This window comes from Euprymna scolopes, chromosome 27 (genome assembly GCF_053919585.1).
Source record: "Euprymna scolopes isolate OS-2025 chromosome 27, ASM5391958v1, whole genome shotgun sequence".
Taxonomy (NCBI): domain Eukaryota; kingdom Metazoa; phylum Mollusca; class Cephalopoda; order Sepiida; family Sepiolidae; genus Euprymna; species Euprymna scolopes.
The window spans coordinates 88,419,815-88,438,448 of record NC_136508.1 but is presented as its reverse complement, the minus strand read 5'-3'; the positions used below and the strand labels follow the sequence as shown (position 1 = coordinate 88,438,448).

The 18,634-nt window shown below is 35.7% G+C and overlaps 1 protein-coding gene across 1 annotated transcript in view; it reads right to left on the bottom strand.

Moving 5' to 3' along the window:
* LOC145248732 (tetraspanin-1-like) overlaps nucleotides 1–18,634 on the bottom strand; it is an 86,862-nt gene that overhangs the window by 20,279 nt on the left and 47,949 nt on the right. Inside the window, exon 5 of the mRNA XM_080110380.1 lies at nucleotides 10,575–10,682. Coding sequence (XP_079966506.1) covers nucleotides 10,575–10,682 — 108 coding nt within the window. The remainder of the gene's footprint in view (nucleotides 1–10,574; nucleotides 10,683–18,634) is intronic.

Here is an 18,634-nt window from a genome sequence, read left to right as displayed (position 1 = left end):
ATATTGACACATACATAAACATTCTATCATAAACACATATTGACACATACATAAATATTCTATCATAAACACATATTGACACATGCATAAATATTCTATCATAAACACATATTGACGCATACATAAACATTCTATCATATACACATATTGACACATACATAAATATTTTATCATATACACATATTGACACATACATAAATATTCTATCATAAACACATATTGACACATACATAAATATTTTATCATATACACATATTGACACATACATAAATATTCTATCATAAACACATATTGACACATGCATAAATATTCTATCATAAACACATATTGACACATACATTAATATTCTATCATATACACATATTGACACATACATAAACATTCTATCATATACACATATTGACACATTCATAAATATTCTATCATAAACACATATTGACACATTCATAAATATTCTATCATAAACACATATTGACACATGCATAAATATTCTATCATAAACACATATTGACACATACATAAACATTCTATCATATACACATATTGACACATTCATAAATATTCTATCATAAACACATATTGACACATGCATAAATATTCTATCATAAACACATATTGACACATACATAAACATTTTATCATATACACATATTGACACATTCATAAATATTCTATCATATACACATATTGACACATTCATAAATATTCTATCATAAACACATATTGACACATGCATAAATATTCTATCATATACACATATTGACACATACATAAATATTTTATCATATACACATATTGACACATACATAAATATTCTATCATAAACACATATTGACACATACATTAATATTCTATCATATACACATATTGACACATACATAAATATTATATCATATACACATATTGACACATACATAAATATTATATCATATACACATATTGACACATGCATAAATATTATATCATATACACATATTGACACATGCATAAATATTCTATCATAAACACATATTGACACATACATTAATATTCTATCATATACACATATTGACACATACATAAATATTCTATCATAAACACATATTGACACATACATTAATATTCTATCATATACACATATTGACACATACATAAATATTATATCATATACACATATTGACACATACATAAATATTCTATCATATACACATATTGACACATGCATAAATATTATATCATATACACATATTGACACATGCATAAATATTCTATCATAAACACATATTGACACGTACATAAATATTCTATTATAAACACATATTGACACATACATAAATATTTTATCATATACACATATTGACACATACATAAATATTCTATCATAAACACATATTGACACATGCATAAATATTCTATCATAAACACATATTGACACATACATTAATATTCTATCATATACACATATTGACACATACATAAACATTCTATCATATACACATATTGACACATTCATAAATATTCTATCATAAACACATATTGACACATGCATAAATATTCTATCATAAACACATATTGACACATACATTAATATTCTATCATATACACATATTGACACATACATAAACATTCTATCATAAACACATATTGACACATTCTTAAATATTCTATCATAAACACATATTGACACATACATAAATATTCTATCATATACACATATTGACACATACATAAACATTTTATCATAAACACATATTGACACATTCTTAAATATTCTATCATATACACATATTGACACATACTTAAATATTCTATCATATACACATATTGACACATACATAAACATTTTATCATAAACACATATTGACACATTCTTAAATATTCTATCATATACACATATTGACACATACTTAAATATTCTATCATATACACATATTGACACATACATAAACATTTTATCATAAACACATATTGACACATGCATAAATATTCTATCATATACACATATTGACACATACATAAACATTCTATCATAAACACATATTGACACATACATAAACATTTTATCATAAACACATATTGACACATACATTAATATTCTATCATATACACATATTGACACATATATAAACATTCTATCATAAACACATATTGACACATACATAAATATTCTATCATAAACACATATTGACACATACATAAATATTCTATCATATACACATATTGACACATACATAAACATTCTATCATAAACACATAATGACACATACATAAATATTCTATCATAAACACATATTGACACATACATAAATATTCTATCATATACACATATTGACACATACATAAACATTCTATCATAAACACATATTGACACATACATAAATATTCTATCATAAACACATATTGACACATACATAAATATTCTATCATATACACATATTGACACATACATAAATATTCTATCATAAACACATATTGACACATTCATAAATATTCTATCATAAACACATATTGACACATTCATAAATATTTTATCATATACACATATTGACACATACATAAATATTCTATCATATACACATATTGACACATACATAAATATTATATCATATACACATATTGACACATACATAAATATTCTATCATATACACATATTGACACATACATAAATATTCTATCATATACACATATTGACACATACATAAACATTCTATCATAAACACATATTGACACATACATAAATATTCTATCATAAACACATATTGACACATTCATAAATATTCTATCATATACACATATTGACACATGCATAAATATTCTATCATATACACATATTGACACATACATAAACATTCTATCATATACACATATTGACACATACATAAATATTATATCATATACACATATTGACACATACATAAATATTCTATCATATACACATATTGACACATACATAAATATTCTATCATATACACATATTGACACATACATAAATATTCTATCATATACACATATTGACACATACATAAACATTCTATCATATACACATATTGACACATACATAAATATTATATCATAAACACATATTGACACATACATAAACATTCTATCATATACACATATTGACACATACATAAATATTCTATCATATACACATATTGACACATACATAAACATTCTATCATATACACATATTGACACATACATAAATATTCTATCATATACACATATTGACACATACATAAATATTCTATCATATACACATATTGACACATACATAAATATTATATCATAAACACATATTGACACATACATAAACATTCTATCATATACACATATTGACACATACATAAATATTCTATCATATACACATATTGACACATACATAAACATTCTATCATATACACATATTGACACATACATAAATATTATATCATATACACATATTGACACATACATAAATATTATATCATAAACACATATTGACACATGCATAAATATTCTATAATAAACACATATTGACACATACTTAAATATTCTATCATATACACATATTGACACATACATAACCATGCACACATAGATATGTGTATGTGCATGTTTATGTATGTGTGTAAAAGAGAGATAGGGAGGGGATTATATTTAGAGAGCAGACAGAATATATAAATAACAAATATGGAAATGAAAAGCAACTAATTAAAACAAAACGACTTTGGCGCAATCCATTTATATTAAACGTAAACGCACACCCATTAAAATTTAACATAGATACTTATATACGCAGTTATATCTATACAGATATTTATTATAAAAATAGCCATACACCTCCGTGTTTTTTTATATATACCATCCCCATTATTATACCCGTATCAATAAAACTGTTAATCGGGAACCTTCAAACTCCAATCGGATATACCTTTCAATAAACTACATACACACATACAGAGAGCACTCTTTTACAAAATTACTCTGTTGTTGTATTTGGGAAGCCATTTAAAATCTGTTTTTGAGGTTGTGGACTTTGATAGCATTGCCTTCCCTGTGAGAAGTAACTCTAAGACGACCAGATTTAGGGGCATCATGGATACTGCCGATGTTTTGCGCATTCGTACCGTTTTCTTATCACATTTCAATTTGTGGCTGATTCTCGATTGGATAAACCAGAAAGATGAAGATTAATGAGCTCCTGGACGATCACTAAGAGAAAGCCAAGGAATATGGACTAACCTAGAACAACAACAACAATTACGATTAGGGATACTTTGTAGTCTAAAAGATGGATATTTTAAAATGGTTTTAAGTTCATTTGTTACTGCGGAGTTTCTTTTTGCCTTCTCGGTTTGAAGTTAATTTGATTTGAACACTAAGAAACCTCAATCAGAAGTCAAATATAAACAGGTGAAATTATAAAGGAATAAAAGGAGAATCAAATGAGGTAAAGGTTGTTTAAACAGTTTCATTCAATTTTAAATTAAATTTGTGGTGTTTGAAAAAGTGACAAGTGCGAACGTTTTTGGGGCGCCACTATATATATATATATAATTGTTTTTTTACTATAATAATTATTAAATACCTACAGACACTAGCGTTTCATCCTTTCGGGAATCTTCAGTGCAGGGTGTCACGATTAATACCAGTCGAACGATTCGAACCCCGCATCACGAGACATCTCTGGCTCGATTTAACGAAGACCTAATCCATTCGGCTACCATTAACCGCGTGAAATAACGTCGAATTTAAACATTTTTAATTTTAAATGTTCATTTACATCAGTCAGACAGTGATCTAATCGTTATACGATGATCTATGCATAAGAGCTAAATTGACCGACTTTAATTCAACTGAAAGTGCTCAACGATAAGAAACGAATTTCTTAAACGGGCTGTCATAGTTTCCGGTGTGATTAGAACCTTAACTTCTATTTTCTGCACGTAATGTTGCTTTACTTGAGTAGCATGAATGCACACGATTGAACTGTTAAGATGCTAATGATTCAATTTGCACAGACCATGCGGATTTAAGTTAACCACGCAGATTTGGGGTCATTAAAAAGAACGCATGTTTAATGCGTAAAAAAAAAACCGAACATTAAATTGTTGCTGTGTTGTTCGTTGTTAGTGACAGCGACAAGTACTTCATTTTTTGTTTTTTATGACACCAGATAATGTTTTAGCAAAAGGACGAATTCGCAGTTCCTCGTGTCATGACATTACACATGTGATGCTCATTTAAAGTGTAATAATGCGTATTATGTTTCTGTTCATTTGTTTACAAGATTAAGGGTGGTAACTCAATCTATCTATATATCTATAAAAGTGAACGTGTCTGTGTGTCTGTCTGTGTGTCTGTGTATCTGTCTGTCTGCGTACATTTCCCTACGCAATAACTCTGTACATTTTAAGTCTACAGACTCGAAATTTGATATACAGGGTACTGAGATTTGGGAAAATCGATGTGATCGGTTTTCGGCCAGAATTTTCGCTGTTAAGGGGTCAAAGTTCAACGATTTGACCTTTGAGAACTCTACCAAATTCCTCCGACAATTTTGGGTCTACACACTTGAAATTTTAGATATAGGTTCCTTGGACATGGATCTAACTTAATAACTTCATTTGAGCCCAAAACAAAAAGTTTTAGCCCAGGGAACGAATTCACACACACACACACACACACACACACACACACACACACACACACACACACACACACACACACACACACACACACACACACACACACAAAGTGTCTTTCTAGAGATAACAACAACTAACTTAATATTTAAGCGATAAAAAACCGTACATCAGGCAAGTTTTCGTAGACTAGTGGTAAAACGCTGGACTACAATGTAGTTGTGAGTTCAATCCTTGCAAAATTCCAGCCATACTGATGACTATTAGTAAGAAACGTACATCCGTGGATAACTTTTATGTACGTGAAAATTATTAAAATAATATATACAAATAAAATTATTAAAATGATGTATACAAATAAAATTATTAAAATAATATATACAAATAGAATTATTAAAATGATGTATACAAATAAAATTATTAAAATAATATATACAAATAAAATTATTAAAATGATGTATACAAATAAAATTAGTAAAATAATATATACAAATAGAATTATTAAAATGATGCATACAAATAAAATTATTAAAATAATATATACAAATAAAATTATTAAAATGATGTATACAAATAAAATTATTAAAATAATATATACAAATAAAATTATTAAAATGATGTATACAAATAAAATTATTAAAATAATATATACAAATAGAATTATTAAAATAATGTATACAAATAAAATTATTAAAATAATATATACAAATAGAATTATTAAAATGATGTATACAAATAAAATTATTAAAATAATATATACAAATAGAATTATTAAAATAATGTATACAAATAAAATTATTAAAATAATATATACAAATAAAATTATTAAAATGATGTATACAAATAAAATTATTAAAATAATATATACAAATAGAATTATTAAAATAATGTATACAAATAGAATTATTAAAATAATATATACAAATAAAATTATTAAAATAATGTATACAAATAAAATACTAAAATAATATATACAAATAAAAATGTGTCTCGTCAAAAGGGGCGAATTAATGCAGGAATTTTAATTCAAGAAAAATTCTCTCTCGATTAGGTAAGTGAATTAGAATTGATGTTTAACAGCTATAGTTAAAATTCACAAAAAATCTAAATTTTCACAAAGGATTTTCGCTCGATTTTTACCCACTTTCTATTAAAATGAATTAAATTAAGTCTATTCCTCATTTTGACCCTCTTATGCTTAACAGTTCTGTTTCAAAATTCATACTATTCGGTGAAGAATAAAGCAGTCTCAGAACAGGCGGACCTCCATAATGGGGGGAGGGTCACTTCTTAGACACACAAAAGGATTATAATTTCAGTCTATGTGCTGCCGAAGCGTGTACTCTCCTGCCCGATCTGGAATTGCTCAGCACCGAGAAATGAAGCTCATTTTGTAGTTTCCAGCTTAACGCGCACACAAGATTATGCGAGAACACACGTAATAAAATGCTGACCGCCATCTTTGTTTTTTCTTTTCTCGGCCTGAACTCACTCCCTGAGCACCCACGGTAAGATTTGTTTTTTTTTAGCTTCTAACCACATGCGTCCCTGATCTCAAGATCATATTTCGTAGTCTCTCATCCACTGTGGCGGTTGCCTCTCTCTACTTGGCCTCTGAGGTGTCTTATCCCCCTCCTGTTGCTGCACATTCCCCTCCATTGCTTCGCTTTCGACTGGTCTGATGTCGAGAATATGCCTCGGTACTCCATCCATCACAATGTTGTTTCTAGTGTTCCTCCCAGTCACGTGACCTCTACTCCATTGTGTGGTGCAGGACGCCCCCGGTAGCTTTACTCATACCTCATCCCCAAGTTTAATGGTCCCTGTAAGCCTCAGCCTCTCTGCTTGCTTGCTCAACCCTGGGATGTCTCCAGGAATATGAGAACGTTGACAGTTGCGGAACCGTCTCTGACACTTGTCCCAATGTAGGCGACATATTATACCAGTAAACGGCTTGCTCAGGTGAGGTGTCTCCTCTCTCCACAACTGCCTTTATGGTGTGGTGGTTTCTCTCCACAATCCCGTTGCCACTGGGTCTGTAAGCAGCTCTGAAAAATTGTTGGATATTCCACCTCCTCATTACTTCCGTCACTGCTACTGACTTGAATGCGGTTCCGTTGTCGGTTAACAACTCTTCCATGGGACCTCGTTCCAAAAACACCTCATCGAGGATTGTCGCTATTTCATTGCCTGTTCCTCCACGTAGCTTCTTCCATAGGGCAAATCGCCCGGGCCCGCAGTCAATCATGGTCAGTCCACCCCTGTAATGGGTGACATCGCATGCCAGTCTCTCCCAGGTCCCACTCACCCCCAATTGACCAGCTTCATGCGTGTTTGGAGCAGGATCAATCGAGGTGACATCTGTCCCATGTCCTGACCACTTGCCTCACTTGCTCCTTGGTGACACTCGAGTCGACTTTCTTCACCAAGTACCATGTCCTCTCTACTCCCATATGGTGCAGATTGTGCAGCTCTCAAACGCCAACATCATCTAGATCCGATGCAGCAACAACATCTTTCTTTGGCAAAAGCCAACTCTTCTTCACTCTCGTGAGAGCATCTGCTCGGTTCTTCTCAGAAGCCACCATGTCTACGCAAAGCTTAAAACAAAACGCCTGCATCAGCTCAGCTAGCATCCCAAGCCTGCGCTTCACTAACATCTCTGCTGCCCCTTTCGTTCTTATCCTTTTTTCGCTTGAAATGAGGGACTTTAGCCAAGCAAACACCATGGCAGAGTCTGTTTTGATGCAGATGTCACTCAGTCCCCATTTCAAGGCCAGATTGACCCCTTTGATTACCGCATCTAATTCCGCTACATTGATGTGGCTGACATCATTTTTCTTCCTTAACCAGGCCGCATCTTCTGCAACCACTTCTCCAACTTCCAAAACGACCCCTGTTGCAATGCTGTTTGCATCACACCACATGATTCCATCCAATGTCCGCGGTATGTCTGGGTCTTGCCGTTCTGCTTCTTTCAGGAGCTCTTCCATCATGGCGACCATTCTTCCTCCCACTTTATCATTCCATCCTCTTCCTTCGGCATGCCTCTTTATGTAGCTGCATACTGGTCTAAGCCAGCTAGCAATGGGGTAATGTCCGATCAACTTCCCGCATAGGTAAAAAAGTTCCCGTCTGTTGAGCTCTTGCTTCAGTTGCGAGATCTCATTCCCCCTGCGAAACTCTAGGCTGCCCGACGCACCTCGTTTCAGCCTTAGCCACAAAGCAGCCCCTCCGTCTAATTTTTCAGGCGCTTTGGCGACCAACCCAAACCTCTTCAAATGAGTTACCACCTCCACCAGAGTCTCATTCACCAGAATGTCGTCTATGTATGAACTCACTGTCCCATCTCCTTTTCCCATTGTCTCCAGAATCTTCCTGAGGATAGTTGACATGATCTTGGGTGCCAAATTCAACCCGAACCCCACTCGCGTAAGGCAGTAGGGTTTGCCTTTGTACCTGACTAACTGGTGTTTCCAGAGCTTCTTGGCAACATGGAGTTGCAAATAGGCAGATTTTAGATCTACCAACGTAGACGCCCCGTTCATCTGCCTCCATTCTCTAATGGTCTCATTGCACACATCTACGGTGTCACCTCCAGTATGGCACTTAACAAGCTGGATGCTCACCAAGATCTTTGCAGTTTTGAACAGCTCACTCACATCCAGTGTCTCCACGCCCAGGACCTGCTGCAAACGTTTCGATATCTCTTCCGGGATCCCGGTAACGAATGTCATTTTGACTACGTGACTCGTGGCATGTCCTCTGATGCTCGACAACTCAACCAATCTCCTTATCTCGTTCACGTAGACATCAACAGATTCACCAGTCCACCTCTTCTCCTTCAACTTATTAAAGGCCTCGAAAGGCCCCTCTGCAAAAGCTTCGATCAGTCGACCCTTGATGGCGTCCGCATCACCCTGTTCCCGCTCGCTGAGCTCCAAATAGAGGGCCAGTGCGTCCCCTTCTAGAAACAGTGGTATTACTGCGGCCACATCGTCCAACTTTTGAATCCTTGCCACAAGGTCCACTTTTTTAAGCCACGCCATCATATCACCGTCGCCATTAAAAGGCTTAATTGTGTTGCTTAAGCCAGCGTTGGCCATCGCCGAAATAGCTTGAAGAACAGAGCAGACGGAGCTCCGTAATGGGGAGGGGGGTTACTTCTTACATACAAAAAAGATTATAATTTCAGTCTATGTACTGCCGAAGCGTGTACTCTCCTGCCCGATCTGGAATTGCTCAGCACCGAGAAATGAAGCTCATTTTGTAGTTTGTAGTCACACGAGATTATGCGAGAACACACATAATAAAATGCTGGCCGCCATGTTTGTTTTCCCTTTTCTCGGCCTGAACTCACTCGCTGAGCACCCACGGTAAGACTTGTTTTTTCTTAGCTTCTAACCACATTCGATTAATTAGTTTAGGAGTGAATCCTGCGCCTACATTCGTAAACATTGTTGATGTGCTTTTCGTATTCCAGATATTTTGATAAACATTTAAAATGGTTTCTCTCGACAAACCTTTGAAGCTTCTGGTGTGCTATATTATTATTGCTTTGTTTCTTCAAACTCTTCTTTGCTTATTAGCCGGTCAGGTTTGAAAGATTTAAATTCCTTCGTCACACTAAATACAGACAATGCCAAGGGTCAGATATAAAGGTGTGCTTTTTTTTAGTAGACTGATGCATTTTAAACCTATGTTGCTTAATATAATTTCGTTTTTTTTAACAGCGCGTTAATAAAATGCCGAGTTTAAGAAAAACAAAACAACAACAACAACAAAAAAACAGGATCTCTATTATAGAAGGATTGGTACCCAGTGCGAGTATAATTATTGTCAGCACTAGTATCAAGACCGTCATATGTAGCCGTATATGGGTATTTCTAAAATTATTATTTCCTTGTATAATTCGTACGCATTTTCTCTTCAGGTCGCATTTTGTTGAATGCATAGTTATAACTTACCGAGTTCATGATATAATTCCATGACACACTAATGGAATCCTGTCCTTGTATTCCTTCATATTGAGTCAGCAGCGTGTCCTTCCAGGGTTTCTTTAAAGCAAGGTCAACCTGAAAGATTAAAATTGAGGATTATTGTATACCGACGTAAAAGACGTGCATGGGTACACGCCATCATCATAAACATATTCCTATTTGCTTGGCTCCTTACAAGGGCACAACCAGATAGAAAGTTAGTTTTTAATTTGGGGAGAATCCAGCTCCCAAAAAGGGGTACTTTATGAACGCATCTACAAGTTTATAATTTATTTCTTTCGATGTTAGAGACTAAATGTGGTTAGAGTGGAATGACAAATACGAAGCAGTGATTGCTTGAGCAAATCATGTGACAGGGAAAATGCATTTATAGCGAATCAGTTGACGAGACATAAAGGACGACTTCATGGGGAAATGTGAGACAATCTTCGTCATTGTCACTATCATATAAACAATGAAATGAACGTGAACAGTGGACTTGAAAATATCAGAAAGCACCATTTTGCATGAAAATTTGTCAGTGAGAAAACTGGGTTCAAAGTGGGTGCTGCGCTGCATTTGCTCACAGTTGACCAAAAACAACAAAACGTTGACGATTCAAATCGTTATTTGCAACAATAAAAACGAGATTTTGCGTCAATGAATGAAATGCATATCCATGACTTTACCCCGTAATTAAAGTGAGTGAATGGCAACAGATGAAAGTCATCGAAAGACATCAATTAAAGTGAGTGAATGGCAACAGATGAAAGTCATCGAAAGACATCAATTAAAGTGAGTGAATGGCAACAGATGAAAGTCATCGAAAGACATCAATTAAAGTGAGTGAATGGCAACAGATGAAAGTCATCGAAAGACATCAATTAAAGTGAGTGAATGGCAACAGATGAAAGTCATCGAAAGACATCAATTAAAGTGAGTGAATGGCAACAGATGAAAGTCATCGAAAGACATCAATTAAAGTGAGTGAATGGCAACAGATGAAAGTCATCGAAAGACATCAATTAAAGTGAGTGAATGGCAACAGATGAAAGTCATCGAAAGACATCAATTAAAGTGAGTGAATGGCAACAGATGAAAGTCATCGAAAGACGCGAAAGAAAGTGAGTGAATGGCAACAGATGAAAGTCATCGAAAGACGCGAAAGAAAGTGAGTGAATGGCAACAGATGAAAGTCATCGAAAGACATCAATTAAAGTGAGTGAATGGCAACAGATTAAAGTCATCGAAAGACATCAATTAAAGTGAGTGAATGGCAACAGATGAAAGTCATCGAAAGACATCAATTAAAGTGAGTGAATGGCAACAGATGAAAGTCATCGAAAGACATCAATTAAAGTGAGTGAATGGCAACAGATGAAAGTCATCGAAAGACATCAATTAAAGTGAGTGAATGGCAACAGATGAAAGTCATCGAAAGACATCAATTAAAGTGAGTGAATGGCAACAGATGAAAGTCATCGAAAGACGCGAAAGAAAGTGAGTGAATGGCAACAGATGAAAGTCATCGAAAGACATGAAAGAAAGTGAGTGAATGGCAACAGATGAAAGTCATCGAAAGACGCGAAAGAAAGTGAGTGAATGGCAACAGATGAAAGTCATCGAAAGACATCAATTAAAGTGAGTGAATGGCAACAGATGAAAGTCATCGAAAGACATCAATTAAAGTGAGTGAATGGCAACAGATGAAAGTCATCGAAAGACATCAATTAAAGTGAGTGAATGGCAACAGATGAAAGTCATCGAAAGACATCAATTAAAGTGAGTGAATGGCAACAGATGAAAGTCATCGAAAGACATCAATTAAAGTGAGTGAATGGCAACAGATGAAAGTCATCGAAAGACATCAATTAAAGTGAGTGAATGGCAACAGATGAAAGTCATCGAAAGACATCAATTAAAGTGAGTGAATGGCAACAGATGAAAGTCATCGAAAGACATCAATTAAAGTGAGTGAATGGCAACAGATGAAAGTCATCGAAAGACATCAATTAAAGTGAGTGAATGGCAACAGATGAAAGTCATCGAAAGACATCAATTAAAGTGAGTGAATGGCAACAGATGAAAGTCATCGAAAGACATCAATTAAAGTGAGTGAATGGCAACAGATGAAAGTCATCGAAAGACGCGAAAGAAAGTGAGTGAATGGCAACAGATGAAAGTCATCGAAAGACGCGAAAGAAAGTGAGTGAATGGCAACAGATGAAAGTCATCGAAAGACATCAATTAAAGTGAGTGAATGGCAACAGATTAAAGTCATCGAAAGACATCAATTAAAGTGAGTGAATGGCAACAGATGAAAGTCATCGAAAGACGCGAAAGAAAGTGAGTGAATGGCAACAGATGAAAGTCATCGAAAGACGCGAAAGAAAGTGAGTGAATGGCAACAGATGAAAGTCATCGAAAGACATGAATTAAAGTGAGTGAATGGCAACAGATGAAAGTCATCGAAAGACGCGAAAGAAAGTGAGTGAATGGCAACAGATGAAAGTCATCGAAAGACATCAATTAAAGTGAGTGAATGGCAACAGATGAAAGTCATCGAAAGACATCAATTAAAGTGAGTGAATGGCAACAGATGAAAGTCATCGAAAGACATCAATTAAAGTGAGTGAATGGCAACAGATGAAAGTCATCGAAAGACATCAATTAAAGTGAGTGAATGGCAACAGATGAAAGTCATCGAAAGACATCAATTAAAGTGAGTGAATGGCAACAGATGAAAGTCATCGAAAGACATCAATTAAAGTGAGTGAATGGCAACAGATGAAAGTCATCGAAAGACATCAATTAAAGTGAGTGAATGGCAACAGATGAAAGTCATCGAAAGACGCGAAAGAAAGTGAGTGAATGGCAACAGATGAAAGTCATCGAAAGACATGAAAGAAAGTGAGTGAATGGCAACAGATGAAAGTCATCGAAAGACGCGAAAGAAAGTGAGTGAATGGCAACAGATGAAAGTCATCGAAAGACATCAATTAAAGTGAGTGAATGGCAACAGATGAAAGTCATCGAAAGACATCAATTAAAGTGAGTGAATGGCAACAGATGAAAGTCATCGAAAGACATCAATTAAAGTGAGTGAATGGCAACAGATGAAAGTCATCGAAAGACGCGAAAGAGTGTGAGTGAATGGCAACAGATGAAAGTCATCGAAAGACATGAAAGAAAGTGAGTGAATGGCAACAGATGAAAGTCATCGAAAGACGCGAAAGAAAGTGAGTGAATGGCAACAGATGAAAGTCATCGAAAGACATCAATTAAAGTGAGTGAATGGCAACAGATGAAAGTCATCGAAAGACGCGAAAGAAAGTGAGTGAATGGCAACAGATGAAAGTCATCGAAAGACGCGAAAGAAAGTGAGTGAATGGCAACAGATGAAAGTCATCGAAAGACATCAATTAAAGTGAGTGAATGGCAACAGATGAAAGTCATCGAAAGACATCAATTAAAGTGAGTGAATGGCAACAGATGAAAGTCATCGAAAGACATCAATTAAAGTGAGTGAATGGCAACAGATGAAAGTCATCGAAAGACGCGAAAGAAAGGTAGTGAATGGCAACAGATGAAAGTCATCGAAAGACATGAAAGAAAGTGAGTGAATGGCAACAGATGAAAGTCATCGAAAGACGCGAAAGAAAGTGAGTGAATGGCAACAGATGAAAGTCATCGAAAGACATCAATTAAAGTGAGTGAATGGCAACAGATGAAAGTCATCGAAAGACGCGAAAGAAAGTGAGTGAATGGCAACAGATGAAAGTCATCGAAAGTTGCGAAAGAAAGTGAGTGAATGGCAACAGATGAAAGTCATCGAAAGACATCAATTAAAGTGAGTGAATGGCAACAGATGAAAGTCATCGAAAGACATCAATTAAAGTGAGTGAATGGCAACAGATGAAAGTCATCGAAAGACGCGAAAGAAAGTGAGTGAATGGCAACAGATGAAAGTCATCGAAAGACGCGAAAGAAAGTGAGTGAATGGCAACAGATGAAAGTCATCAAAAGACATCAATTAAAGTGAGTGAATGGCAACAGATGAAAGTCATCGAAAGACGCGAAAGAAAGTGAGTGAATGGCAACAGATGAAAGTCATCGAAACACATGAAAGAAAGTGAGTGAATTGCAACAGATGAAAGTCATCGAAAGACGCGAAAGAAAGTGAGTGAATGGCAACAGATGAAAGTCATCGAAAGACATCAATTAAAGTGAGTGAATGGCAACAGATGAAAGTCATCGAAAGACATCAATTAAAGTGAGTGAATGGCAACAGATGAAAGTCATCGAAAGACATCAATTAAAGTGAGTGAATGGCAACAGATGAAAGTCATCGAAAGACGCGAAAGAAAGTGAGTGAATGGCAACAGATGAAAGTCATCGAAAGACATGAAAGAAAGTGAGTGAATGGCAACAGATGAAAGTCATCGAAAGACGCGAAAGAAAGTGAGTGAATGGCAACAGATGAAAGTCATCGAAAGACATCAATTAAAGTGAGTGAATGGCAACAAATGAAAGTCACCGAAAGACGCGAAAGAAAGTGAGTGAATGGCAACAGATGAAAGTCATCGAAAGACATGAAAGAAAGTGAGTGAATGGCAACAGATGAAAGTCATCGAAAGACGCGAAAGAAAGTGAGTGAATGGCAACAGATGAAAGTCATCGAAAGACATGAAAGAAAGTGAGTGAATGGCAACAGATGAAAGTCATCGAAAGACATGAAAGAAAGTGAGTGAATGGCAACAGATGAAAGTCATCGAAAGACGCGAAAGAAAGTGAGTGAATGGCAACAGACGAAAGTCATCGAAAGACATCAATTAAAGTGAGTGAATGGCAACAGATGAAAGTCATCGAAAGACATCAATTAAAGTGAGTGAATGGCAACAGATGAAAGTCATCGAAAGACGCGAAAGAAAGTGAGTGAATGGCAACAGATGAAAGTCATCGAAAGACATCAATTAAAGTGAGTGAATGGCAACAGATGAAAGTCATCGAAAGACGCGAAAGAAAGTGAGTGAATGGCAACAGATGAAAGTCATCGAAAGACATGAAAGAAAGTGAGTGAATGGCAACAGATGAAAGTCATCGAAAGACGCGAAAGAAAGTGAGTGAATGGCAACAGATGAAAGTCATCGAAAGACGCGAAAGAAAGTGAGTGAATGGCAACAGATGAAAGTCATCGAAAGACATGAAAGAAAGTGAGTGAATGGCAACAGATGAAAGTCATCGAAAGACGCGAAAGAAAGTGAGTGAATGGCAACAGATGAAAGTCATCGAAAGACGCGAAAGAAAGTGAGTGAATGGCAACAGATGAAAGTCATCGAAAGACGCGAAAGAAAGTGAGTGAATGGCAACAGATGAAAGTCATCGAAAGACATGAAAGAAAGTGAGTGAATGGCAACAGATGAATGTCATCGAAAGACGCGAAAGAAAGTGAGTGAATGGCAACAGATGAAAGTCATCGAAAGACATGAAAGAAAGTGAGTGAATGGCAACAGATGAAAGTCATCGAAAGACGCGAAAGAAAGTGAGTGAATGGTAACAGATGAAAGTCATCGAAAGACGCGAAAGAAAGTGAGTGAATGGCAACAGATGAAAGTCATCGAAAGACATGAAAGAAAGTGAGTGAATGGCAACAGATGAAAGTCATCGAAAGACGCGAAAGAAAGTGAGTGAATGGCAACAGATGAAAGTCATCGAAAGACATGAAAGAAAGTGAGTGAATGGCAACAGATGAAAGTCATCGAAAGACGCGAAAGAAAGTGAGTGAATGGCAACAGATGAAAGTCATCGAAAGACATGAAAGAAAGTGAGTGAATGGCAACAGATGAAAGTCATCGAAAGACGCGAAAGAAAGTGAGTGAATGGCAACAGATGAAAGTCATCGAAAGACGCGAAAGAAAGTGAGTGAATGGCAACAGATGAAAGTCATCGAAAGACATGAAAGAAAGTGAGTGAATGGCAACAGATGAAAGTCATCGAAAGACGCGAAAGAAAGTGAGTGAATGGCAACAGATGAAAGTCATCGAAAGACATGAAAGAAAGTGAGTGAATGGCAACAGATGAAAGTCATCGAAAGACATGAAAGAAAGTGAGTGAATGGCAACAGATGAAAGTCATCGAAAGACGCGAAAGAAAGTGAGTGAATGGCAACAGATGAAAGTCATCGAAAGACATGAAAGAAAGTGAGTGAATGGCAACAGATGAAAGTCATCGAAAGACGCGAAAGAAAGTGAGTGAATGGCAACAGATGAAAGTCATCGAAAGACATGAAAGAAAGTGAGTGAATGGCAACAGATGAAAGTCATCGAAAGACATGAAAGAAAGTGAGTGAATGGCAACAGATGAAAGTCATCGAAAGACGCGAAAGAAAGTGAGTGAATGGCAACAGATGAAAGTCATCGAAAGACGCGAAAGAAAGTGAGTGAATGGCAACAGATGAAAGTCATCGAAAGACATCAATTAAAGTGAGTGAATGGCAACAGATGAAAGTCATCGAAAGACATCAATTAAAGTGAGTGAATGGCAACAGATGAAAGTCATCGAAAGACGCGAAAGAAAGTGAGTGAATGGCAACAGATGAAAGTCATCGAAAGACGCGAAAGAAAGTGAGTGAATGGCAACAGATGAAAGTCATCAAAAGACATCAATTAAAGTGAGTGAATGGCAACAGATGAAAGTCATCGAAAGACGCGAAAGAAAGTGAGTGAATGGCAACAGATGAAAGTCATCGAAACACATGAAAGAAAGTGAGTGAATGGCAACAGATGAAAGTCATCGAAAGACGCGAAAGAAAGTGAGTGAATGGCAACAGATGAAAGTCATCGAAAGACATCAATTAAAGTGAGTGAATGGCAACAGATGAAAGTCATCGAAAGACATCAATTAAAGTGAGTGAATGGCAACAGATGAAAGTCATCGAAAGACATCAATTAAAGTGAGTGAATGGCAACAGATGAAAGTCATCGAAAGACGCGAAAGAAAGTGAGTGAATGGCAACAGATGAAAGTCATCGAAAGACATGAAAGAAAGTGAGTGAATGGCAACAGATGAAAGTCATCGAAAGACGCGAAAGAAAGTGAGTGAATGGCAACAGATGAAAGTCATCGAAAGACATCAATTAAAGTGAGTGAATGGCAACAAATGAAAGTCACCGAAAGACGCGAAAGAAAGTGAGTGAATGGCAACAGATGAAAGTCATCGAAAGACATGAAAGAAAGTGAGTGAATGGCAACAGATGAAAGTCATCGAAAGACGCGAAAGAAAGTGAGTGAATGGCAACAGATGAAAGTCATCGAAAGACATCAATTAAAGTGAGTGAATGGCAACAGATGAAAGTCATCGAAAGACATGAAAGAAAGTGAGTGAATGGCAACAGATGAAAGTCATCGAAAGACGCGAAAGAAAGTGAGTGAATGGCAACAGACGAAAGTCATCGAAAGACATCAATTAAAGTGAGTGAATGGCAACAGATGAAAGTCATCGAAAGACATCAATTAAAGTGAGTGAATGGCAACAGATGAAAGTCATCGAAAGACGCGAAAGAAAGTGAGTGAATGGCAACAGATGAAAGTCATCGAAAGACATCAATTAAAGTGAGTGAATGGCAACAGATGAAAGTCATCGAAAGACGCGAAAGAAAGTGAGTGAATGGCAACAGATGAAAGTCATCGAAAGACATGAAAGAAAGTGAGTGAATGGCAACAGATGAAAGTCATCGAAAGACGCGAAAGAAAGTGAGTGAATGGCAACAGATGAAAGTCATCGAAAGACGCGAAAGAAAGTGAGTGAATGGCAACAGATGAAAGTCATCGAAAGACATGAAAGAAAGTGAGTGAATGGCAACAGATGAAAGTCATCGAAAGACGCGAAAGAAAGTGAGTGAATGGCAACAGATGAAAGTCATCGAAAGACGCGAAAGAAAGTGAGTGAATGGCAACAGATGAAAGTCATCGAAAGACGCGAAAGAAAGTGAGTGAATGGCAACAGATGAAAGTCATCGAAAGACATGAAAGAAAGTGAGTGAATGGCAA